Source organism: Corvus hawaiiensis, chromosome Z (genome assembly GCF_020740725.1).
Source record: "Corvus hawaiiensis isolate bCorHaw1 chromosome Z, bCorHaw1.pri.cur, whole genome shotgun sequence".
Classification (NCBI taxonomy): domain Eukaryota; kingdom Metazoa; phylum Chordata; class Aves; order Passeriformes; family Corvidae; genus Corvus; species Corvus hawaiiensis.
In genome coordinates, this window is record NC_063255.1 from 36,240,890 (window position 1) to 36,265,520 (window position 24,631).

The 24,631-nt window shown below is 38.4% G+C and overlaps 1 protein-coding gene across 1 annotated transcript in view; it reads left to right on the forward strand.

The window, feature by feature from the left end:
* Positions 1–310: 310 nt before the first annotated feature.
* Positions 311–24,631, forward strand: part of MFSD14B (major facilitator superfamily domain containing 14B) — a 30,588-nt gene continuing 6,267 nt past the window's right edge. Inside the window, exons 1-8 of the mRNA XM_048291204.1 lie at positions 311–544; positions 12,602–12,697; positions 15,787–15,849; positions 18,089–18,216; positions 19,095–19,209; positions 20,173–20,391; positions 21,453–21,566; positions 22,122–22,193. Coding sequence (XP_048147161.1) covers positions 371–544; positions 12,602–12,697; positions 15,787–15,849; positions 18,089–18,216; positions 19,095–19,209; positions 20,173–20,391; positions 21,453–21,566; positions 22,122–22,193 — 981 coding nt within the window. The 5' untranslated portion in view covers positions 311–370. The remainder of the gene's footprint in view (positions 545–12,601; positions 12,698–15,786; positions 15,850–18,088; positions 18,217–19,094; positions 19,210–20,172; positions 20,392–21,452; positions 21,567–22,121; positions 22,194–24,631) is intronic.

Sequence of the window (24,631 nt, forward strand, 5' to 3'; positions counted from 1 at the left end):
GAGGAAGAATATCTTCACAGAAGGGGTGACTAGACATTGGAATAGGCTGCCCAGGAAGGGGGTGGAGTCACTGTCCCTGAAAGTGTTTAAGGAGAGATTGTATGTGGTGCTTAGCGCCATGATCTAGTTGACAAGGTGGTGTTCGGTCGTAGGTTGGACTCGATGAGCTCAGAAGCCCCTCAGGGAGCCAGTGATTCCCGGAGGAAAACTGACGGCCGCGCGCGCCTCCGTTCGAACCCGCCTCAGGGGCGGGGGCGGTTTGGCGCGAGGGGGGCGGGGCCGCGCGGTCACGTGAGCCCGGCGTAGGCGGCCGCGGCAGCCTCCCCCGGCCCAGCCCGGCCGCTCCGGGAGGGGCCATGGTCGGAGCGACATGAGCCCCGAGCCGGAGCCAGAGCCGCCGCCAGCCCGGGCCCGGGCGGCAAAAGAGGAAGAGGAGCCGCCGCCTCCGTCGCCGTCGTGGGAGGGCGGCGGCGGTGCCGCCAGGTGGGGCGGCTGCATCATGCTGGTAAAGAGGGTCGGCCTGACGGCGGGCGGCTGCAACGCGGTGAGTGCAGGGTGGGAGCGGGGGCTCCGCGGAGGTGGCGACGGCGGCTGCGTGCAGATCGTGCGGGCTCTGAGGGCAGCCGTGCGTTGCGGGCTGGGCTGGGCGGCCCGTGGGGATCAGCAGCCGGCTTGCTCGTGAGGGGTCGGCTCACCCTCAGCTGCCCCTCGAGAGGCTTCCCGGAGCGTCCTGCCCCTGGATGCCTAATGGAAGTTGGGGTGCGGCGGGTTCTTCGGGCAGGCCCTGCCCTGCCCGTCTCTGACAGCCTCGGTACGTTCGTTACGAGTTTGTCCCGGGCGGAGGAACCGGAGTAATCGCACCTGTGAGCAGGTGGCTGTAAATAAGTTTTCTTTTAAAATACATGAATCCAAGGTGCCAGGAAGGTAAAACTTAAGTTTTCCCTAGGAGCTCTTGGAGGTGCTCCTTGTTGAACCGAACCCACGGGGTTATGATCCGCAGTTTTCTTAAGTTGCTGTGCTGCCTGTTTCGTCTCTTCATACTAAGCACTGAGATCTTTTTGTGCAAAAAATGGAGCTGGAAGGGAGTAATCCGTGCACTCGCTGCCAAGTTTCGTTTGTAAATGTGGTAGCGGGTGCGTAATTGCTTTCCGAAAAGGCTTAAGCCTTTCCCTCAGTACGTCAGTGTGCTCACAAAGGTGCATTAAAACCACACCCCCTGAGCTTTCTGCAGTAGGTGGAGACAGGTAACTTGTTTCGGGCAGGATGATACTGGCTGAGGCGATATAACCCATGCTTTTTTGTTGGAGTTAGCCCAGAGGTCACGATGGAGTAGAAGAACTGAGGGGAAGACATAAAGTAATAAAAAGATGATCCCGGCACTGACAGTTTTTGCAGGGGTTCAGGTGCAAAACAAGGAAATGCCTTACCATGCCGAATCTCTTCTGGCAAGTTGAAATCACATAAATTTTTTTTGCAGTCTGAATTACAAGCTATTAATAACTTTTCGTGGGGTATTGTTAATGTTCATGTGTACTTAAATAATTTAGTATTAGTTTACTCACAAAGTTGGGTATTCTGAAAACATTGAATATGCTAAAAGTTATAAAACAATGCTAAGTTTGTCAGGGAGCCGGCATTTCCTTCGTGTGTTACCTGTCCTCCCACAGATAAGTATCTCTGCTATCAGAGAGGACAGAACGTGCTATTTTATGTGAATGTGAAGAAGTATTTTTAGCTGAGCATTATTAGTGTAGCATTAATGTGATATCATGGCTAGAGCTGAAGAATGTAAAAAAAAGAATCATCTTGAAACCATCTGATGCACCTACATTGTTTCTACCTTACTTGTACTTGATGAAGATTTTAAGGGACTTCTAGTAGATGATTAACACAGAGAAGATGTAGAAAAATTGTTGTTCTATGGAATTCATTAGTCAAGTAATTTATTTTATGTAAGTTAATTCAAAAATGGCTGCTTCACACTTGTAATGCATAACTTCTGTGTTTGAGTGTTTCAGTTGTCTTTAAGAAATGGTTATGTCTTTCAAAAAGCAGGTTGGACTCCTCAAGACAGGCATCTGATGTGTGCTGTATGGTAGAATTCCTGTTCCAAGTTTATGTACAGCACCTCCCAATAAAGAGTCTAGTTTGTGTAAGATGCAGTAACCCAGTCTGAAGTCTGACTACAAAAATATCTCCAAGAAGAGTCTTGAAAAGTGAATGTTTTAGCCAAGAAACATAAGCTTTCAGTTTTATCAGCTCAGATGATGTGGTGAAACAAACAGAGGATTGATCTCACTATACAGAAGAAAAACAGCTGAATTTTTTAATGTATGAACAGAAGCTAGGAAATGGAAGGTGCAGGTAGGGAAATTGAAAAAAAAAATCAAAGAACTGCCTTCTTTCTCTAGCTTTGAAAAGTAAAGCTCAAATGGAAATTAAATCCATAACTGCCTGGTTTTTTATTAATGGATGGAATGTTTGGTAATGTTGGATTAAGTGTTAGAAAAATGCTTTTGAGTACTTAATATATGCTCTTCTATAAGTTCGAAAATTTAGCTTCAAAATGACATACATTCTTAATTTTATAAAATGATCTGAGGTTTGGTTTTCTGAGTGTATTTTTTGTCCCTTCCCTCCTAGTTGTGCCCTCTGAGGACTTTGTGTTCCTCTAAAGCATCTCAAGAGAGAAGGGCTCTAGCTTTATCTTCTGTACACTGATACAGCAGTAGTGCTGTTATATCATGTTAGGGTCTGCATCTGTTCCTGACTGAGCAGTCTGTTTTGTAATAGCAATTCCTGCACATCCCTGTGATTCTCATGTGGCTATCATATTACTACAACTCTCTCTGCCTAGACTTTATTGAAAGAGCTTATTCACAATAAAATATAAGGGGCCGGATAATGGCTTTAGATGTAGTTGCAGAGATCTGTTTGGTATCAGGAGGAGTGCCTCCCTGGCATTTGGAAGGGGAAGCTTGCTGCTTGGACTGCTGCTGAAGAAATAAATGCAAAAGTGAAACTTTTGTGAGCTGCTTCTTTGGTCTGTGAAGAATGTCTTAATTTTTCATTTTTATTTTTACTCTTTCTTCACATCAGATCAGTAGGACAAAGTGGAAGAGTATGACCAAGTCTGTCAGGTTGTGCAAGACTTTTTCCTCTTACCCCTCCAGCTTGGGTGTAAGAAGCTTCTGTTTTTTGATGTAGCTGTAACTGTCTTCACCTTGTTGAATGCACTGGCTTCACTGAATTGAAGAGCTGAAATACAAATGTTGAACAAATGACTTCTTATGAATTGAGCTACTGCCTCAAAATTAATATGAACGATATGTTTTAAGTAAATTCCAGTGGAATTAAATAATTTTTTTTGGCTGTATTACCATGACTTCAGTGAGCCTCAGAAATTGAAGTAAATGATGCCATGGGACATTTTGTTAGCCTGTTGTGCAGTCTTGTTACATCTGGATTACAAATACTGGTAGAATAAAATTTAGCATGGCATTCAGAATATTTGTGCCACATACTTCATTTCTGTGCAACCTATTGGGGGTAAAATAATGTCAACACTAAGGAATCTTTTCAGCAAAATACACTGTCATACTGTCTAAATAAAGTGCTCTTATGGGAGAAAGCCTAAATAGGGTATGAAAAGAAAAGTCACACCTGTGTACCTCTTTGAGAATTAATCAGATGTTAGTTTCATGTTCTTGGACACTGTAAAATGCCTCAGCTGTTGTGAAGCCCAAGATAATGTAAGCATTCTGAACTGTACATCTCGGAACTTTGCCAGCCTTTATTATTTAAACTATTTTACACAGTGAAGCACAACTCTGTGTACCCAAAGAATTACATGTTCTTGCCCTTAGTGTTCACATTTTTCTTTTATACTTCATAAAAAATACAGCACAGTTAAACTAAGGCAGCATGATGTAATGTTATGAGACTTTACTCAAACAGCTCTCAATTCAATAAGCTGGTTTCTTAAATTTCTTGCTTGTAGAATTCAAATTGTATTGCTAGTAGTAAACACATTGTTCATTTGTCAGTTTGGGTATTGAGTACTTGGTGGAGCATTGTTTTCTCCCACACGGGGTATTTTTCTTGTTAAATCCGAATAATTAGAGATGAACAATATTGCCTTCCCAAGATTGCCAATGGCATTTTGAATCTTCCCATCCTGTTAAATTGACGCTAAGTGTGCACTGTTACCAGGAATGTTTAGTTACTCTGTTTAAAAACAAATAACTCCAGTGTATATTTATGCTGAAAGGGCACTTCTGCTGTTGCAAGTCTACTGTTACTGGTGCTCCAGGTTATTCCAGATATGAATAGTGTTGCCTTCCAAGAGAAGTACTGTAGGTTAGAGCAATAAAAACTTAAATTATCAAGTCATGGCTATATAATTAGTTCCGAAGATTCAAACCTAGCCTACTGGACAAGGAGTTTGAGTAACTGTCTGCCCCATGGAGAAGCATGTGTATTAACTGAGCAGCCAGTGCTTTTTAGAGGAATTTCTCAGTTTTGTACACCTTTCTACATTTTACAAAGAAAACTTAAACAGATAACTTGGCTTCCAGCTTGCTCTAGTGTAATATGCTGGCTATATGTTATTTCTGTAAGAAGTAGTTTAATTAGACAGTGCAGTACTGTCTGAAGCAGAGCTTTCAGAATGTGGCAGGGTGTATGGCAATTGTTTACTTAGCTGGTCTTCGTACCTCAGTGGCCTCAGCTGTGAAGACTGAACCAGAAATGGTCTTCGTGTTTTATGTGACTTAGAAGATTTCTGCTTCTAAACTTGTCCAGTCTAAAATTAAACAGGAATGTGTTCTCCCCCGGAAGGAAATACAATATGGCAAGACATTTTAGACCTCAAGAATAAATTTCGTGAAGTGCCGCTTTTTTCTTGTATTTTAGAATAAGGAGGTAGTGGCAATTTTTTCTTAACACCCTTCATGTCACTCCCAATTCAATGAATCCCATTGGTATCTTTCTGCAGATATTTTGATCACAGTTTGGAGGAAGCTGCTTCAGCAATCCTCCATACCTTTGGTAGTGTTCTTCTTCTTTCTGTGGGCCTCTTGTGCTTCTGTATAATAGACTACTCAACAATGCATATTGATTAAAGCTTCTGAACAAAACAGTCATGGGATAAGAGCAGGATCTTCATGTAGACCTATTAAAAATGGTCAGAACACCAGAAGCAGAGAGTTAGCAAGGCAGGCACATCACTTGCAGTATAGTGATAATCTTTTTCCTAACAGGCTGTATCTTTAGTAAAGATACACACTTCAGTAAACCTCTGCTGAATGCTAGACTAATTTCTTTCATTGAACTCTTCTTTTCCAGGATCACATTCCTATGATGTAATCACCCTATATGTGGAATTAAAATTGTTTTTCTTGTTTGCATTGCTTAAATTAATATACACAAATTTCAATCTGCCATTTAATTTGTTCTGCTGATTCCATGAACTTTTGTTGTTCTTTACCATTGCACTATAACTCTTCCAGAGTGAATTGCATTTTGTCATCGGTGAACTTCATCACTTCACTTTCCTCCTTTTTTACAGCTCACTTCTGAATGTGTTGAACAATAGGTGCTAGGACAGAGCAGTAGGTGTCATCTGGTAACTTTGCTATGCTGTATGAACAGATTGCAGTGGGTTTATTTTTGTAAATTGTCCTAGGGTTTTTGTGTATGTATGTTTGGGGAGTTTTTGAGTGGGTTGTTTTTTTGTGTTTGTTTACTTTTTTTTTTCTTTTCAAGTCCTGTGAAGAGTTTGCTGGCTTTAAGAGCCTTTGGTGAGCATCTTTGAGTATGCTTACTGAATTATCAGAAGACTTATTAATGTGACCTACATTATCTATACATTTTCTTTTGAGAACTCCAGGAACTTTTTAATGCACAGTTTCTCTTCGCAAAATCTTCACAGGCTCTTCCATTTTGAATGAATTGTGGTTCTGATGCTCTAGACATGTGCAATATGATTTACCGCAGCTTTCTGTTGAGAAAATATGTCATGATCTTCCAGTCCAGATACAGATCTGCTTAAGGTGTTTATTTGCAACTGAACTACAAGTTTGGACAGTGTATAATCTGAATTAATTATGATTTATATTGCAGCTTACAAGGCATACCTAAAATGCTGTACTGGATTGGAAAGCACTTTCTCTTGTGTTCTACGTATTTTTGCACTGAGTTCTTGCCAGTTCCAACAAATAGAGCATTTGTGGTGAACAGTTGGAATTAAGGTGGATCCAAAGTACTTCTGTTTGAAAATTAAAGAGAATAGTTACTAGAAAGAGATAAACATGCAATATGCCTAGAGAGCTACCTGGGTAATATGTGTGGAAGAAAGGGAATCCATCATGTAGTGAGATGGATTGGTGGCATAATATTAGTGCATGAATAAGCTAAAGTGATTAAATAGTCCTGTAGTGGGGGCATACCAGGAAAAGTTTGCATTTGAAATGGTTGTATTTTGGGGGAAACTAACAAAATAGTAGTGGGGGTAAATATGTAAAGGAAATGAATTTTATAATTTGTCATGAACTTTGAGATCTGAATGATTCATACATGAAAGCATGTTTATTGAAGTCTTTTACTGATTCTGTGAGTTTAGTTCTATGTTTTCTTGAAAATATCAGAGTTGACATCGTGTACTGCAGTACAGGTGGTACTACAAAAAATGAGTATTTGAACCAGTTGATTTTTATAGGGGAAAATGTTTCTGTAGACACTTAAAAAAAAAAAAAAGACAGGTAATACAACTCACACTAATGCATTTTAATGTTGGTTTACATATTGTAGGGCAGTGGGTGCTCTTTGCAAAGGTATGTCTGTATTGCAAATAGAACAAGCAACTAGTATGCTCTCCTGAGAGACCCTACTGCCTGGTGGGAAAGAATTTCCCAGAGGATGGTGTAGGGGGACAAAGGCAAGCTCCTACGGTTTGTCAGTTCAGAACTTCAGTTTGAGTTTGGTTGTTTTCTGCCTGAGAGGTAATAGGATTATGTGACTGGAAAGGTACTTTAGGGAAGTACCTTCCTCTTCAAGACAGTGTCAGCTGTGATGCCTGAGCAGGTTGCTTAAGGTTTTTCCAGTTGGCTATTGAAACAAACCCTTCATGTCCAGCTCGGCTGCTTCACCCTTATGGGAGGAAAAAAAGCCTGCTGTATTTATCCAATTGAATCTTTTGCTTAATATGCCTAGCAGGATTGTGTGGCCCTCATCAAATTATGAAAAATTTAAAAAGGTCCTGAAGTCTCCAGAGGACTTCAGGATTTGAACAGTGGGAAGTGATTTTGTTCTCAAATAAGCGTATTTCTTCAGAGAAATAAATAGTTAGGCATGCTTGAAATTGATGTTGAGGTGCTTTTGCAGGCATTCAAACAATTTTAATTATTACATTATAGTTTTGAGTTAACAGATAAACAGTTACCTATAAATAATAACTAAATAGTGCCATTCTAGCTTTGCTCTGTAGACCAGGGACTGGCTATAAGATTGCATCTTGCTGTGGAGTATTTTAGGGTGAATTGTACTAGCTGTTCTTCAGAAAGATGTCTAAGTTAAGGTATTCTTACTAATGCTATATTGCATTTCCCCCCATCCTTTTCTATGAGCAATTATTACCAGCTGGGTTTATCATTTTGACATTCTTTCATGGACTTATTAATACTCAACAGCTGTTCTGCTTTGAAAAAGAAATTGTACTGCTTCCCTGTAGTCTTCCCAGTTTCCTTCAAATTAACTTTTGGGTTTATTCTGACTCGAAGAAAGACAGAAGAAAAAATGTTTTTTTGGAATTGGGTAGTGAAAAGAGGCATTGAAGGAGCAAAAGTGTAAAACTGAAGAAATAACAGATGTTTTGTTAGAACTTCTAGGACTTAAGATTTTACAAGGGTGGCCTCAAACTCGTATTGTTAAGCATTTGAGATTAAGTAATGTTTTGCTCAGTAATGATTGTGCAAGTATAAAACCTTGACAAACAGCTGCATTTGAAGGCAGTTGCAGTGTTCATATGTAGTTTCTTAACCCACACACAGGTCTGTCCCATGAAAATGATCCATGTGAATAGAAAATAAGCCCATAACAATTTTAAGGCTTTCCTGAGGGCACTTACAACACTTCCAATTTCGAGGGCAGTGAATGATGCAAGCAACTTGTATGTTGACCATATCTGTTCTATTTCTGAAATCCTTTTAAAATCTTTTTAATCATAAGGAATTCAGTAGGTTGTTCTGATATTGTTTATTCAAGAAGCCTGAACGTGCTTGTGTTTAGAAGTTTTTAACCGTTTTTGCCTACTCAAAGTTCTTTATGTAAATTGCTTGGAGTTTTGTTGCAGGGTGTTTTCTCAATGTGGAAATGAGCCACACCCAGTACTTCTGATACAACTTCATGGTAAAGGCAAGTGTGAGGTGTTTTGAGAAAACTGATTTTGAACCAAGTAAGGAGTTTTTACTGCTTCTTTTAGTCTGTAGACCATAAACTATTTTCTTTCCTTAAAAAATAAGTTGATCCTTGATTAAAAATCGAAAGCTTCTGTGAGAGAGTATTTGGGAACTAGAGAAAAGATGAACATTCGGAAGTAACTGTCTGCATCAGTCCATTTGATAGTGAATTTTCTTGGTTTCATGATCTCAGTTTTCCAATGCAGTTTTTTGCACCTGTGGTTTTTTAATTAATCTAGGCATTTAGTACGCTGTCAAGAAAACTGAAAATCATCAACTGCAGTCTATGTGGATCATAGATTGGTAGTGCTAGTATATTTGACCTATAATGCTTGTCTTAGTTTTAACAGGTACATGTTCCTTTCAAGATTTGAATTTTACTTTTCCAGGTCATGGCTTGAATCAAAAAGACTATGGTGTTTTCTGGTTTTTTTAGTAGGTCAGTGCAGCTAACTGTAAGCTGCATGATACCGCTAGAAATGATATGCAGGCTGTTTTAATCTTCATGCATGTTTTTGAGTATGTATTATCTTTCTGCTAAACCATATAAATCTCAGGTCAAATTTGTATGTCATAGAAACATTATTAAAAAACCTCAAACACTCCAAAACTTCATTTTTAGTAGCATTAGAAATGTTTGCTAAATGCAGACCAGATATGTATGGTGCAGCAACTTGCTTAGTGATAAAAAGGTGTGAGGGAAGTAAAATAGAGGCAGGAGAAGGTCTGGGGCATCCCTTACCTACTCTACTGTAAAATTTCCTTTTTTCAGAGGAAACTGCTTTGGAAGGGGTCTTCAGACTTCATTGTAATTGGTGTTAAGTGGCATATGGCTTGGCAAAAAAAATTCATAAAATTGTTATCCTATTAGCTTATATAGAAGTACTTACAGACTTCTTATATGAGGAGGATTTTTTTTTTTACCCCTCTAGCCTTTGCAATCTTTACTATTTAGAAATTAAAAATTGCATGATAACCTATGGAGAAATGTTAATGCTTGAAAATTATCAGCCTTCCAGAGATAGTCTTTGATCTGTGATATTATATTGTTTCCCAGGAGAAAGAGAATTGTTTTCTTCAAATCTGCATGCTTTGAAGCAAGCTGCAATGTAGAAAATAAATTGAATCTTACTAACTAGAATACACTGTTGCTACAGGTTTTGATAAACTGACAGACCTAAAAATTCTTAGAGATTTATGCATTTACTATTTAAACAATAGGAATTTCTTCAAAGTTTTTACTATAGACAGTAAGCTTAAATGAGTCTTGTAATACAAGCATTTTCAAAATGTGATTTCTACCATTTGGATGAAAATTTTTGGCCCGGGGAGAAACACCATAGGTGTCTGTGTTCTGTGTTCATCATAGATTGTCTTGACTTTTTTGGGTTCAGTGGGAGAACCTGAGTTTCACACTTGCCCTGCTCTCCAATTCCTGAAATGAGTCAGGTTGATATTTATCACTGGATAATGTCCTTTCAACTGAATTCTGCATTATTAAATTGCACTCTTCTGTTGAAGTGTAATGGCTTTGGATTGGCTGGAAACACTGAAAAACAGTCTTTTGCAGAACAGTTGTTGTGGGAAAGGCAAAGGGTAATTTTAGAACACAGAAACTATGTAAAACAGTTACTATTCCAAGGGGTAGTTAGAAGTGAAAAAATCATGGAATGCTTTTGATTGGAAGGAACCTTGAAGATCATCTAATTCCAACCCCCTGCACCAGTGGAAAAGATTCCACACACTAGATAAGTTGCTCTGGGCCGCATCCGTCTAGCCTTTAACACTTCCAAGTATGAGACATCCACAACTTCTCTGGGCAACTTGTTGCAGTGCCTCACTACTTGTTGAGTAAAAAATTTCTTCCCAATATCTAATCTAAATCTCTCCTCTTTTCATTTAAAACCATTCCCCTTCTCCTATCGCATTCTGCCTGTGTAAAAAGTCACTCTCCTTTTTTTAAAAGTCACTCTTTTTTAAAAAGACCCCTTCAAGCAGTGAGAGGCCACAGTGAGGTCTCCCTGGTGCTTTCTCTTCTCTTCTTGGAGGCTGAACAACCCCAGCGCTCCCAGCCTGTCTTCATAGGAGAGATGCTCCAGCCTTCTGATAGCTTTGTGGCCTCATCCGGATCCACTGTAACAGGTCCATGTCCTTTCCATGCTGATGGCTCCAGAGCTGGACCCAGTATTACAGGTGTGGTCTCATGGGGGCAGAGTAGAGAGTCAAAAATGCCCTCCTTTCACTTGCTGGCCACGCTTTTAATGAGCCCAGGATGCAGTTGGCCTTCTAGGCTCTGTGAGTGCACATTGCTGGCTTATGTTCAACTTTTCATCCACAAGAACCCCCAAGTCCTCCTCAGGGCTGCTCTATAGTTCTTCTCTCGGTCTGTGCTCATGTCTGGGGTTGCTCTGACCCAGGTGCAGCACCTTGCACCCAGACCTGTTAAGACTTCATGAGGTTCTTATGGGCCCACTTCTCAAGTTTGTCCAGCTCTCTCTGGATGGCATCCTGTCCTCCTGTTGTGTCAAGTGTGCCGCACAGCTTTGTGCCATTTGCAGTCTTGCTGAGGCTGCCCTCAGTCCCACTGTCTGTGTCATCAGTGAAGATACTGAAGACCACTGATCCCAGAGTAGAGCCCTGGGGGATATCACTCGTCACCAGCCTCTACCTGGACACAGAGCCATTGACCACAACTCTCTGGCTGCATTCATCCAGCCAGTTCCTTATCTGCCAGATAGCTCACACTTCAAATCCATGTGTCTCCTCTTTGGAAATGAGGTTGTCATGTGGAACTGCGTTGAAGGCTTTACAGAAGTCTGTGTAAATGACACCTGTCAGTCTCCCCCTATCAGCCATTGCTGTCACTGTACCGAAGGCCACTAGATTGTTCAGCACCTCTGCTTAAATCTCTTCTGGGAAGAAAGCAAGCAAGCAGCAGTTCTGGTTAAATATGCCTTTCCCAAGGGTTCTGTCCATTTCATCTAAATAAAAAGATTTCATTAATCTCATCTGGGGTCAAGTCCTTTGATCTTCAGTGGCAGCAGTTTCACAGAGTCATGAGTACTTTGATAGTTTGCTAATTCTTTTTGGAATTACTTGTTGACCAGTAGAATAGTTCCTCAGTCTGTAGTCTGTGTTTGCAGACACAAGCATAGAATCAGTTGGTCAGCAATCAACAGAAAACAGTTGTACAGATGACATAAGCAGATCCTTATTTTCTCATATTTTGGCATTTTCAAATACAAAAATTGTTGCTCTTCTGATTATGGACATTGTCATAGTTTTGTTGAAACAATGCTGTGACTTAATAAAGTGGATCTGTCTTGTTGTCACTTGTGGAAGTGATGCCTTTTCCTGGTCTTGAATCAAGAATCAAGCATGGTTAGAAGGGAAAAAGGAGTTTTACCTCAGTATTTATTTTAAGGATCTTTAGGTGCACCACGTCCAGGTGGAATGCACTGAAAAGCACACTGCAGTGCACACCCACAATAGATAGGATATAACATTATAGGTCTTACTAATTAGCATATCTATCAAAGATTCCCCAATGAGAGGCTCGAGTGAGCCCCCCTCCCCAAGGAGCCTTCTCCTGGATGGTTCTGTCCTAGTTTACAGAATGTGTTCTGGAGAGAACCTTGGTGTCTGGGGATTCTAAGATGTTCAGTCTCCTGACTTAACAAAGTAAGTCTAAGAATGTAGGCTAAAAACCACTGAGAATACAAAAAGCTATGAAAAGGTATATAAAAAGGGTATAAGAGAAAAGGCAAAAAATCATCATGGCATCAGAGGAAGCAGGAAGCATTTGTCACCCTGTTGTGGAAGGGTTGTGAATAATGCTCGAGGGGGAGGAAGCCTAAAGGCATGTTGGAGGTGAGAGCAGTACAGCGCAGTGTCAGGAATAGGGTAAATAATTGTTTTCAGTCAGCAAGTGTTCAAGGGCATAAACTTTTTCAAGTTCCCTAGACGTCTTTAATTGTTTTGTAATACAGAACAGTTTCTCCTTGCTTGTTTGGCTTATTGTGGTTCCCAAGGGCTTGGTTAATAGGTCATGCAAACTGGTTATGCTCAAAACATGTTTGCAAGAGATACTTGCTTATGTAATGACCCGGGTGGGTACAACCACTGCATATGTTTTTGTTTCTTAGCAACAGGGTATCGGTCGGCCAAGTGTATACCATGCCGTGGTGGTCATATTTCTAGAATTCTTTGCCTGGGGGCTCTTGACAACTCCAATGCTAACAGTAAGTATCATTCATCAACTGTTTATCTTGGTGATAGTGACAAATGTTAATTTGCTAATTCCTAGGGATTTGGGATTTAATTTGCTTTACATTAGTGCGTATCCCATTATCTGAATTCCAGAAGCCTTAACACCTGAGATCTGGACTGCTGAAAGACTATAAGATGAGGAAAAATAAATTAACTCTTCTGTACTAGTCTTTAACTCTTATTTGCCTTTTAGAGTGACACCAGTTTAGTCTATTGATCACAAGTATCTCTGCAAATTCTGGCTTTTTAAAGTCTTCGTAGTTCAACTCATCTTCCTGTTGTAACAAGTGAATAAACTATGCAACCCTTTGTTAACTGTGTATACTTCTGTGGGCTGACTGTTCTGCCAGCATATAATTTACAGTAAAATGTAAAGGCATTCATGTAAGAAATTGATTTCATAAGTATTTAATCTGCTCTGGTTATTTTCCAGATGAACAGAAAATTTGAGTGCTTGGTAATAGGATATGTTTGAAGACATGGATCTCATTTATTTTAGTAGGGCCTGCCTATGAGCAGTTGCAAGAGGTCTATTAGTCCAGGTTTTCATCAGCTGGTATCTGAGACCACTTTGAATACATAGCAGGCAAAGTTTTGTGGGATCGAAAGAGTTAATTTCTTTCCTTCTCCAAACTACAAATAAAATAATGTACATAACTCTTGGAATGTGTTTGTCTAACCTTTCCAAAGACAGTCACTGAACTTCTTAACATAACTTAGTAATAAAAAAGTTCACATAAAGAGTTAACACATTTCCATAAAGCAGGTGTCTCACAAAATGACTGTCCTGACATCTTGTCTTCCTGGTGTCAAAATACGGGGAAGCTTACTGTGTGGTCTTTCTTCTATTTTCTTTTTCTTTGCTTTTTTCCTTAACCAAAGTGCTCAATTTCAACTGGCCCAAGTTCGACACTTCTCTTTTAAAAGGATAAATGTGCAAATTATAATTCTTACAGGTCTGCAAACCCCCACTCATTTTAATAATACTGTATATTAGGTGGGTTCTTCAATAGTTCTCCAGTAGTATACTCCAGTTGGAATAGGTCCATGGTTGAAGGTGTTCATCTTTATTTGTAATCAGCTTTGCATGCACTGAAAGTCTGCTGTTGGGTATATATAATTTCAAGTCTGGTTTGATACTTTGCACCTTTCTGTCTTATGATGTGTTTGTGGTAGCTTACATTGGCCTGGTTATCAGGCAGCAGTATTAGAAGTCATGTAGAGATTTCTTCTGAGCAAAGGTCAGCTTTTGAAGTGCCAGCTGCCCACTTCTGCTCAAGCAGGTTTGTCATGTAGGAAGGGCAGAAATGGAAATGGCTGGCCTGTTGGTCAAAGCTTGTGGTTACTCAATTCTTGTGTTTTTTTCATGATTCTGCAGGTCATTGTCAACTTTCAATCTAATTAAAATGTTGTATACTATGAAAATACATGGTGTGTATTTTTAAGAGCTGAGATTATTTAAAGTTCATTCTTTAAATTGCTTTTTCACTTCTTTTGACATATGTCAGCAAAGCTGTATTGTTTGTTACATGACACTATATTTGGAGAAGAAAAGATTTAAGGTGTTTATAAAGCACACAAAGGCTGTTCTGGTCAAAGACTGCCCAAAGCTTATGGACATTACTTTTATTTATGGACTTTTATGCCAATGTTAGAAAATTACCATAAGCAATATTAATTACTTAATGACATGTTCTGTCTTCAATACATATTTTTTTGGAATATATATCTATTGGTAGAACTTGAGTATAGCAGTGCCCTCTACCATTCTGTCAACTTGCATTTCTCTTGTCTATAAAGTAACAGGTTAATCTCGAAAACTTGAACTTAAGTGGTTGTCTTTCAGGAAAAAATACTAGAAAACAGTTGACAGGTAATTAGATTTGACTCTCTGAGTTTCCTATTTTTGTTTGTTTTGGTTTATTTTTTTTCCTTTAACTTAGAAGACACCTGCTTTAGATCTGTAATTTGAATACTGACTTTTTTTTCCCTTAATTAGTATCATAAGATTACTGTTCTAATAGGTGAAAATTTGTTCCAAATATCTAACCAAAATACGATACCAGAAGGGAAAAGTGATGTAAATAAGGAGAATTATCTGCCCAATAATTAATATGAGAACCACCACTTTTATTAAACCTATGATTTGAGAATCTCAGTCTTCCTAGAAAAATAATGCTGGTACTTTTCAGTGACACTTTCTCAGTATACATGTAAGTAATTTTTGTAGTTGGTGGCACTTACTTATAAATATCAGGAGCAAATTAATGTGAATCTTGTTTGAATGTAAATTTTTGTGCCTATGTGCTTTGAACATCACAATAACTTTTTTTAGTCAACCTGGTAGCGCCTCTGAGGCCCCTTAACTCTCTTGCATATTTATGGTAAATCTGTTTAGCGTAGATTAACATTCTTGCCCTTGAATTAAGACTGCTGGTAAAGCACCTTACATGAATTCGTAGCTGTATTTAAACACTCAGAATTCTTGCTGGTATTTTTAAGCATCTGCTTGTTAATTGGAGGTGTTTCTAACTGTATGGCTATTTAATAGCTGCTATTTGTTCCATTGTGAATGTAGCACTGTTTTTTCCTCATCAGTGCAAGTTAGCTGAATCTCATTTTCACTCCTAAATATCAACGATGTTTGAGTCAACCTTTTGAAGGAATTATCTGCGTAAAAATTTTGTAACTTGTACCACATGGAGATGGTTTTTGCTTACATTGATCCTCTTTTTGAGCAAAGTGTCCCAGACTATCTCTGCATTACAGTCTTTGCCAGCAGAGGAATTTATGCCAATAAATTGATCTTAAATCTTGTTTCCATTTTCTTGTGAAGACAAAAAAGAGGTAGAAGATACTTTTTTTTTCTGCTTGTTCCAGGGGTTTGGGTTTTGGTTTTTTTCCTCTTCTTTTAGTTTTTATTTTGGGATGGGATACTTTTTCTTAACAAGTCCTCATAGAGCTATCCTGTTTTACAAATCAAATTTAAACTGGGAATCAACTTTCTCCTGTCTCTTCTGATGAAAATAATGCTTTTTCCCCCCCCCCCCCCCCCCATCAGGTCTTACATGAAACATTTCCCCATCATACATTCTTAATGAATGGTCTTATTCAAGGTGTTAAGGTAAGATTTTTTTTAAACCTCTGACCTAAATATTCTGTGTGTTCTCATATTTTAACTTGTCTCACCTGCATTCTCCATAACAGCATACAAAACACTGAGAATGTAGTTAATTTTAAACCCTTTTTTTCACTGTAGGGGTTCTTTCTTGGGCTCAGTTCAAGTTTTACTGCTAAGTGGCAGCATCTTGAAACAAATGGAATGTTTCTCAGAAATTTAAATTCCTCTCATTTGAATAGGTACCACTTGTAGCTGTTGTAATCTTGATAAGGATCTGTCTGAGAATAGAGCTAGGTTTTTATTGTCTGCTTCCTAATGTTAAATGATTTATGTCAGAGGCAAATTAATGCAACCATGATGATACCATTGAGATAGAAAATGAAGCACTTAAACACTGGAATTTTGTCTTAAAATGTGGCCTAAGAGCTAATTTTCATCAGGTTGGTTTTATTTACTGGACCTTTTTCCATCAACTCTTTTAACATTCTATGATCCTCAAGATATTCAGGACAGCTTATAGCTTACTTACACCACTGCATTCACGCTGTGGTTATGCTGGATTGTGGCCACAAAAAAAGCTTGCAAGAGTTTTCTAGGATAACTAATGTAAAGTCTTTTCTTTGATAACTATTGTACTGAGAGACTGCAAAGCTCTTGCTGTAACTTATGACTAAGATAATTTATAGCACTCAGAAATTACTTACCTTTATGTCCTGTAACAAATGTAAAGCATTGCTTTTAGTTGTAAGAACATGATGTCTTTAGGACTGACTTGCTGTCTTGCTGTCTTTTATGGTGGATTGGCAGAACACAATGCACTCAGGGTGTTGGTTTATCTCAGACTGAAAGAGGAAGTTATCTTCTCATTGTTCTCATAGAAGAACAAAGTTCATGTTCCTCTTCCTGTTTTCTTTCAAGTTTTTCACTCACAGTGCAATGTAACTGTGTATAAATAGTAGTAAATAGAGGGGTCCCCATAGATTTTGTACAGAGGATATCTGTAGAAAAGTGCATTAATGTCATGAATGTTTGTATTGCTCTAACAGGTGTAGTAAATGGAGGAGCTTGTATGTCCATTCTTTTTTCTTTAAAATTTTGTTCATGAAACATCGGAAGTGTCTTTGGTGACAGCAAAATATGTTAGTTCATATGGTACTGAAATCTGATTCTAAGGAGCAGAAACATTAATTTCAACTGAGTAAGACATATGTCCTTCTGAGGATTTCGTAGTCTGGCTTTATGGCTTTTGTTCTCAGTCTCCTTACTTGAAATGTTGAAATCAGTTTGTTGTAAGGATTTAGCAGAACAGTTATTTAGTACAGCAGTCTGTACGCCTATGTTAAACTTATGACTATATTTGAATAAGAGAGGTAAGCTAAAATTAGCCAGAGTAGACTTCCAGTGTGTTAAGGTGCTTACAGGACCATGCATTTACTCATGTTTGGACTCTCGGCAGAGTTGAATTCATAAGTGAAGAATGTACTAATTCAGAGGAACTGTTTCCCAGTTCCCAGTTTGTTTCACAAACCCGTGAAATCCTTTACTTATTTTAATTCTCCTGTGTAATAGAACAGATTTGAGACCTAGGTTCTAGTACTTTAAGAAATTTTGGAAAATCTAGTATTTGCTCCTTAGTCAATTCCTTCTGTTTTTACTGTACATGTGAGTCTGACCTTCTCCATGGGAATCTCATTATAGCGTCCCATGATCTCAAGTTGTCAGACTTGCTCAAATGGTCTTCATAGTTCTTGCACTGTACAGAATATGCGATGAATATGTAGTGTAAAGCAGCAAGTGTTCTGTTAAATTTGTTTCAGAGAGTGGTTACGTTACCCAAAACTCTCTCTTGGGACAGTCCAGATTAGAGGGCAACTTGGGTTTGAAATCTAGCACTGAATCTCTTGATAGAGGCTAAGATAGTGTCCTTTGTGGAACTAGACTGTATTTTGGAGATTTTAAAGAAGATTTTGCAGTCTGTATTACTTCTATATCGAATCAAATGGATCTTGAAAAAATCTATGCTGTCTTTTTTTTAAATTCACTCAGGTTTAATAGATTTGAAGCACAAACCATCAGAATCACAGAAAATTAGACTGTAGAACAAATTGTGTACATTTTCAGTTATCTACAACTTCCGTGTTTAATTGTAAATCAACTTTAAATTTTCTTTTCGTGTATTGTAGATAAAGTGAGCCTTGGAAATGTAGATATAGACATATTAATTGTTTTTCTTCTGTCACAGGGTTTTTTGTCCTTTCTCAGTGCTCCACTAATAGGTGCTCTCTCAGATGCTTGGGGAAGGAAATCTTTTCTTCTTCTTACAGTTTTCTTCACCTGTGTCCCAATTCCATTAATGCGAATAAGCCCATGGTAAGTGGTACAAACTGCAGTAGCAAGCTTGTCAGGAGAGCAGATGTTCAATCAGAGGAGTAGTTTGGGGAAATGGAAGAGAGACAGTAGGACAAGAAGAAAGCATCTTTCCTTTCAAGACCATGTTGGTGTTACTCTGGAGCCTTTCTGTTCAAGATGTGTTCAAACCATGTATCCTAGAAGTAGAAATAATGGAATGTGAACTGTAGTCACACAAGTAAAACAGTACTTGCAAGGATTTGATAATCCTGTCTTAACTCTGTTTTAAGATCAGCTGTTAATTTTTTCCCTTGGTGACTGACAGTAGTAAAGATGTTTTAAAGCTAAATGAGCCTACCATCTATTTGCCACAGAAAAGTATAATTGTTGCACGTGAGATCTTTTAACTCTTTCATTAGGACTTTGAGACCAAGTCAATACTGCTAAGTAAGATTTCAGTTTCATTTACATTAATTGTGAAACTTGGAAGAATTACAAAAGAAGTTTGTGTACACTGAATGCATTCAGAATTCAGCTCCCACAGCATTATATATATGATAGTTTATTCCTTAACTGGCTGACGAAATGACTTCTAAGTTCATTTTTCATAACTTATACTTGAGTGTGTAAAAATGTATAGGTACCATGTCCTCAAGGGGCCACTTATTCTTTTAGGCTGATGTAAAATAAACAGAGGAATATAAAAAAGTTAAAATGCTGTTTTCTAGTATTTAAGTGAGACTGCACAGTCATTTATTCATGCATTCATCTTCACTAAAGTTCTGTGTTAGTTCTCTTGGAACACCCCTTTTACGCTTAAACGCAAACTTGCTGATGAGTAAGATAAAAAGCAAGAGATCTTAGCTCAAACTCTCTAATTGTTGCTTTTAAATTATTAGGTGGTACTTCGCTATGATTTCAGTATCTGGAATATTTTCTGTTACCTTTTCTGTAATATTTGCCTATGTAGCTGATGTAACACAAGAACATGAAAGAACTACAGCCTATGGACTGGTAAGATATGCTCACCTTGGGAAGAAGGCCAGATTATGACCTTCATATTGAACTTGTGTTTTGATGTACAGATTGTTTCCTGATTAATGTAAAGATGTTGATAAAGGAATGAACCATGGCTCAAGACACTGGGTTAGAGTTCAGACAGTGAACAAAGTGCTATGTGCTTATGGGAACAAAAAAAATACTTGACAACTTGCATAGGGGGCATGTGTAAGAAAGAATGTCTTTTAAGTTTTGCAAACAAAACATTAAATGTTAAAGACAATGCAGGTAATGTAATCTAGCAATAGTTTTCCATCACCTGTAAGTTGTACTTCAAGTTTATGTGACTTCTTTTTAGTATGGAATGGCTTTTTCCAAAGTCAGAACAGTGAGGAAGGATGAAAATGCATAAAACAGTATTTTTAGTAACTTAGTCATGACCTTTCTTAATTATCAAAAGATGAGGAAAATAATTTAGTTAGTACCAACTAGCCCTTTCAATGCTAAAATAATTCCTGCTTAGTTTACTTTCCTAATATCTATATTACTTTAGGTTTTGGAGGTCCATTGGTAGATGTCCTCAGCCTTTGGACTTCATTTAGGCAAGCATTTAAATGTACAGACAACTTTTTCAGTCAAATCACTTCATAATTAGAAAACAAAGATTTCAGTCTATTTGAAAGTAAGAGCTGTTTTCCTTTGAGCCAGACCTGGTTTTGGATTGCAAATCCTGTCTAGTATGGTGTGCTGTTGAGGAGGCTATAGAAACTTATTTTGGGCCCATGTTTACTGTCATAAATGATGTGTGGTTTATTTAATTTTTTGATGTTTGGTTTGGGTTTTTTACTTGAATTTTTACTGCTGTGTTTTTTAAATCACACTTTTGGGGAGGGGTGGTGGTGGTGAGCAAGTTACTTCATTTTTCTGTAATGGCAGAATAACCACTTTGATGAGTTTGTAAACTGTTGTTGTACATAGGTATCTGCCACCTTTGCAGCAAGTTTGGTAACTAGTCCTGCCATTGGAGCATACCTGTCTGCCAGCTACGGAGATAGTCTGGTTGTAGTGGTGGCCACGCTGGTGGCTGTTGTGGACATCTGCTTCATCCTGATAGCTGTACCAGAATCTCTGCCAGAAAAAATAAGACCTGCTTCGTGGGGATCATCTATATCATGGGAACAGGCAGATCCTTTTGCAGTAAGATGCACTTCAATAAGTAATTATTAAATATTTGATGATTAATGAGTAATAATTATTAGTTGCAGTTTGTAAGCTTGAGAAATCTTCAATCTTACTAGTACCTTGACTGCCGTATACCATAGTCTCTGTTCTCTGCTCTTGCCCGTAAAGATCTAACTACATTTAAAAAACTAAATCAAACCAAACTTTGTGGATTAAATAATTCTAGATTTGAAAATAATGTTTGGTGTGAAATCCAAAGGGACAATACTTTACTTTTCTAACTTACGTACTCTATTTTATTGCAAAGAGAAATGCTGAATTCTTACACCTCAAAAGCCAGTATTTTAATGCTTTACATATTCACTTTATAATTGTACTTCTGGCAGTGTCTTTCCCCACTCTTGATTTCCACTTTTGGTTATATGTGATTTCTTTCTAATAGAGAATGGATCTATAAAGCCTGATTTTTTTATAGGCATGTATAGGAAGGGCTAAAACATACCATGCAGTCTTGTTCACTTACTCACTCAGATAACTTACATTTTTGTTACACCTTAGTATCTTAAGAAAAGGAGGAGTGATTTTTCTTCATGAGATCCATCCTGCTGGGAACTGCTTTTGAATATTGAGAGATGAATGACATGCTTGAAAAACTGCAGTTACAGAATTTGTTTTCCACAATTTATTTGTTCCTTAAAGTAAATAATATGATCAGTGAACAAGTGTAAGAAATGTATATTATTTGCTAGCATCTTTCAAAACAAATTATTATTATGGAAATCCATTGGAAGACATTATGCATTTCCCTTACTATTATGTAATACTGTTTTTGGGGAATAGTTGATTTGGCACTGAACAGTAGCTTCAAAAGTCTTAATGGAAGCTTTGCCAAAGAGTTGGATCCCCCGAACTGTAATGAGATTGTTTGTGACTTAAGTTTCAGCTTAACAATTTCCATGTGTAATTGTTCTGATGTGTATGCATGCACAAAAAAGGGAATCTACCTTCTTTCTTTATGCTTTCATTAGAGTTTGTACAAATGTTTCAATACCTGCTTTGTTCTTTTTTTTTTACAGTCTCTGAAGAAGGTTAGAAAAGATCCTACAGTTCTCCCAATCTGCATTACAGTGTTGCTCTCATATTTGCCTGAGGCTGGCCAGTATTCTAGTTTCTTTCTGTACTTGAGACAGGTAAATGTTGGTGTCTTCACATCTTACTAAGGATGTTTAAATAAGTATTCCCTATGACCTCTTTTTTGTTACAGACTTTGCTCAGAGACCTGCTTTCTGGCAAAGTAAAGCGTTAAAATAAAAGGCAGGGTGCTTTGCTAAGCCAAGAAATGAGTAGCACTTGACTCCTGATGTATAAACCCTGCAATGTCTTAAGCACATGTTAACCTTAAGCAGGCCTTGGTTCTCATTCAGTGCAGCAGTTTCTGGGTCTGTCTCAAGGATCTTGCCTGTTGAAGACCTATGGCGTTTGTGGGAGGGATAGAGAACTTCAGTTTCTAGATCCATGACTTCCTCTGTCTCCTCCTTTTAAGGCAGGTTTTTTTTTCCTTATAGTTTTCTTGGCAAAGAGTCAAGTTGAGGATTATTCTTCAAAGTGGACACTTCCTGTGTGGATCCTGTATAGATCTAGAGTACAAGCAGGGATGAGTGCTTTCGTTGAGAAGATACTCACTGCTAGTAATTGTCCTGGATTGTGTTCGGCATTTGTTTTACTCAATTTCTGCTTCTCTACAGATTATAGGCTTTGGATCTGCTAGCATTGCAGCATTTATAGCTGTGGTGGGCATTCTGTCCATAATAGCTCAGGTAAGCTTTATTCTTTATGGTGCTTCATTTAAGCTTGTCTTAAACTTTTTATATGCTCTAATAGGCCAGTGTATCTTGCATTCACTAAACGTTGTATTTGTGATACAGCCTGTGTAAATTTCTTGCTTTGTATCAGCCTTCCTTAGAAATACTGGATCTGGACATCAGAAAAACAAAATTTGCTAAACTTGGATCAGTAAATTCATTGGAATTCTGACTTAAAATCATAAAAATGGTGCAGGAAATTTGTTACTAAATGAGAGGAATTCTGAAAGGAAAATGCCTTATTTTAAATAAAAGTCATGCTACTTGCACCTATTCAATTGGCTTCTCCTATCAAACTTGCATACGAGCAAGACCTGATCTTTCCAGGGTTACTCCTCAGCTTGGAGGCTGAGGAGCTGTGAGGCCTTAGTATCTTCTTGTCATATTTCTTAATTGGCAACAATGTGCTGATTTTTCAACAGATCCTTTATGTCTTTTGTAAATCAAAGAGTTTTTATGATATGATCTTTGGTATCTTTATGGATACAGTTTGTCTTCCTGTTTCGGTAACGAGTAGGGGAATGGCATAGAGAGTATGTTCTAACCTTGTTGCCATTCTTAGCAGAATGAAGGTCTTACTGTTTTGATATGAACACATTCATCAATGTTTACCAGTTTTACTGGTGTCAGTTGTGGCCTTCATTAGCAATTCAAGTCATTATTTTAATCCTCGTGCTGTGGTTTGTTCTGAGGCTGTTGTGTGCACTCACATTTGCCAGTCATACTTTATGCAGACCAGTATTTTTGCTAAAAATCTCTAAGATGGCTTTCCTTCTGGTTTATAATTTTCAGTATTAAAATGAGGAGAACCTATTGATTTTTGAGTTCTTTGAAGAGTACAGCTTACTGAAATAATCTTTGCTTATTGACATAATCTTTGCTTCATAAATATTGATTTGTGTTGGCATGTTGGATATCTCCAGAAAGAACTGAATACATGAAGGTAGAATTACTGTGGTTTTTTCTATGTAGCATTCAGACTAAAAATGAAAAGCAAGAAAGCTGGGGTGGGTGGCTGACCTTAGCTGGATGCCAACTGCACTCAGCTACTCCAGCATTCCCCTTCCCAGCCAGACAGGGAAGAGAAATTGAGGTACAAACCAACTAGGTGGAGATAAGGCAGTTTATTAAAGTAAAAGCAAAAGTTTAGGTATGCACAAGCAAAGAGGGAAGTAAAAAAAGGTTTGTTTTCTGCTTTCCATCAGCTAGCAGTGTTGAGCTGCTTCCCAGGAAGCAGGGCTTCAGCACATGTACCACTTTTTCTGAAAGTCAAAGACCATAAATAACAAATGCCCCATTTCTCCTCCTTTCCTTAGCTTTTATACCCAAGCTGATGTCATATGGGAAGAGTTATCCCTTTGGTCAGTTTAGGTCAGCTGGCTGAGTTGTGCCCCCTCCCAGGATCTTGCCCATTCCCAATCTGCTGATGTGGGGGAATGTTGAGAGAGAGCACTGGTGCTCTGCCAGCGCTGCTCAGCAGTAGCCAAAGCACCTGGTGTGTTATCACACCTTTCCAGCTATGGACGCAAAGCACAGACCTGTGAGGGCTGCTACAGGAAAATTAACTCCATCTCAGCCAGACCCAATACAATCAGGAAGAGAGGCAAGACAAGAGAGGAGGTGTATTCTGCTTTGCAGTCTTGGTTCCTTTTCTCTGTATTTTCACTGAAGCATTGGTGAGTTTCTCCTTTTAAGGAAAAGTGTGTCCTCCATTAACTGAGTCAAGTGTCCATGTGGACTTTGCTTTACTAGGAAGTGTCTGCTTCTTGCCCTGAGTGTCTTGCTGTTGTATCTGAACTGGGATCTCCTTCCCCCTTAGAAGTAACAGTTCTAACAAAGAGAAACACTGATCTTTGGTTAGGATTAGCTTCCATGTGCAAATGAAAAGGCTGTATCAGTGGTGTAAAGAGTCAGTAGAAAATGTAATTAATGGTGCCTGGGAACCAGCCTTGGCCAAATTTCAGTGTGTATGATGAAGATGACAAAGCAGCAAGATTTACCTGTAAGTTTAAATGTAAATTTGCATAATAATTCAAATTACCTAAGGAGTTTACTTTTTTCTGAGCTAGTAGTCTTTTTTTCTCTAGTATTTCTAGATACTGGTAAATTCAAGTCATGTCCAGCCTGCACTATCTTAGCTTGGTAACAGCTTTTATTTTGGGGAACACGCTAGTCTGTAATAAAATGGCTTTGTAGAGGTGGAAATGAAAGCCTGTTTACACTGGAAATAGACACTGTCATCTAATGCACATAGAGAAGGCAGTACGTATGCTTCTTGATGTCCCAAAGCAGTAGCCCTTTAAGAATTAAGAATACCTGTGCATTAAATGTTGAAATTACTTACCTGTATTTTGGACTTCATACAGGGGAAGTAAGACTACAAATGGTATTAA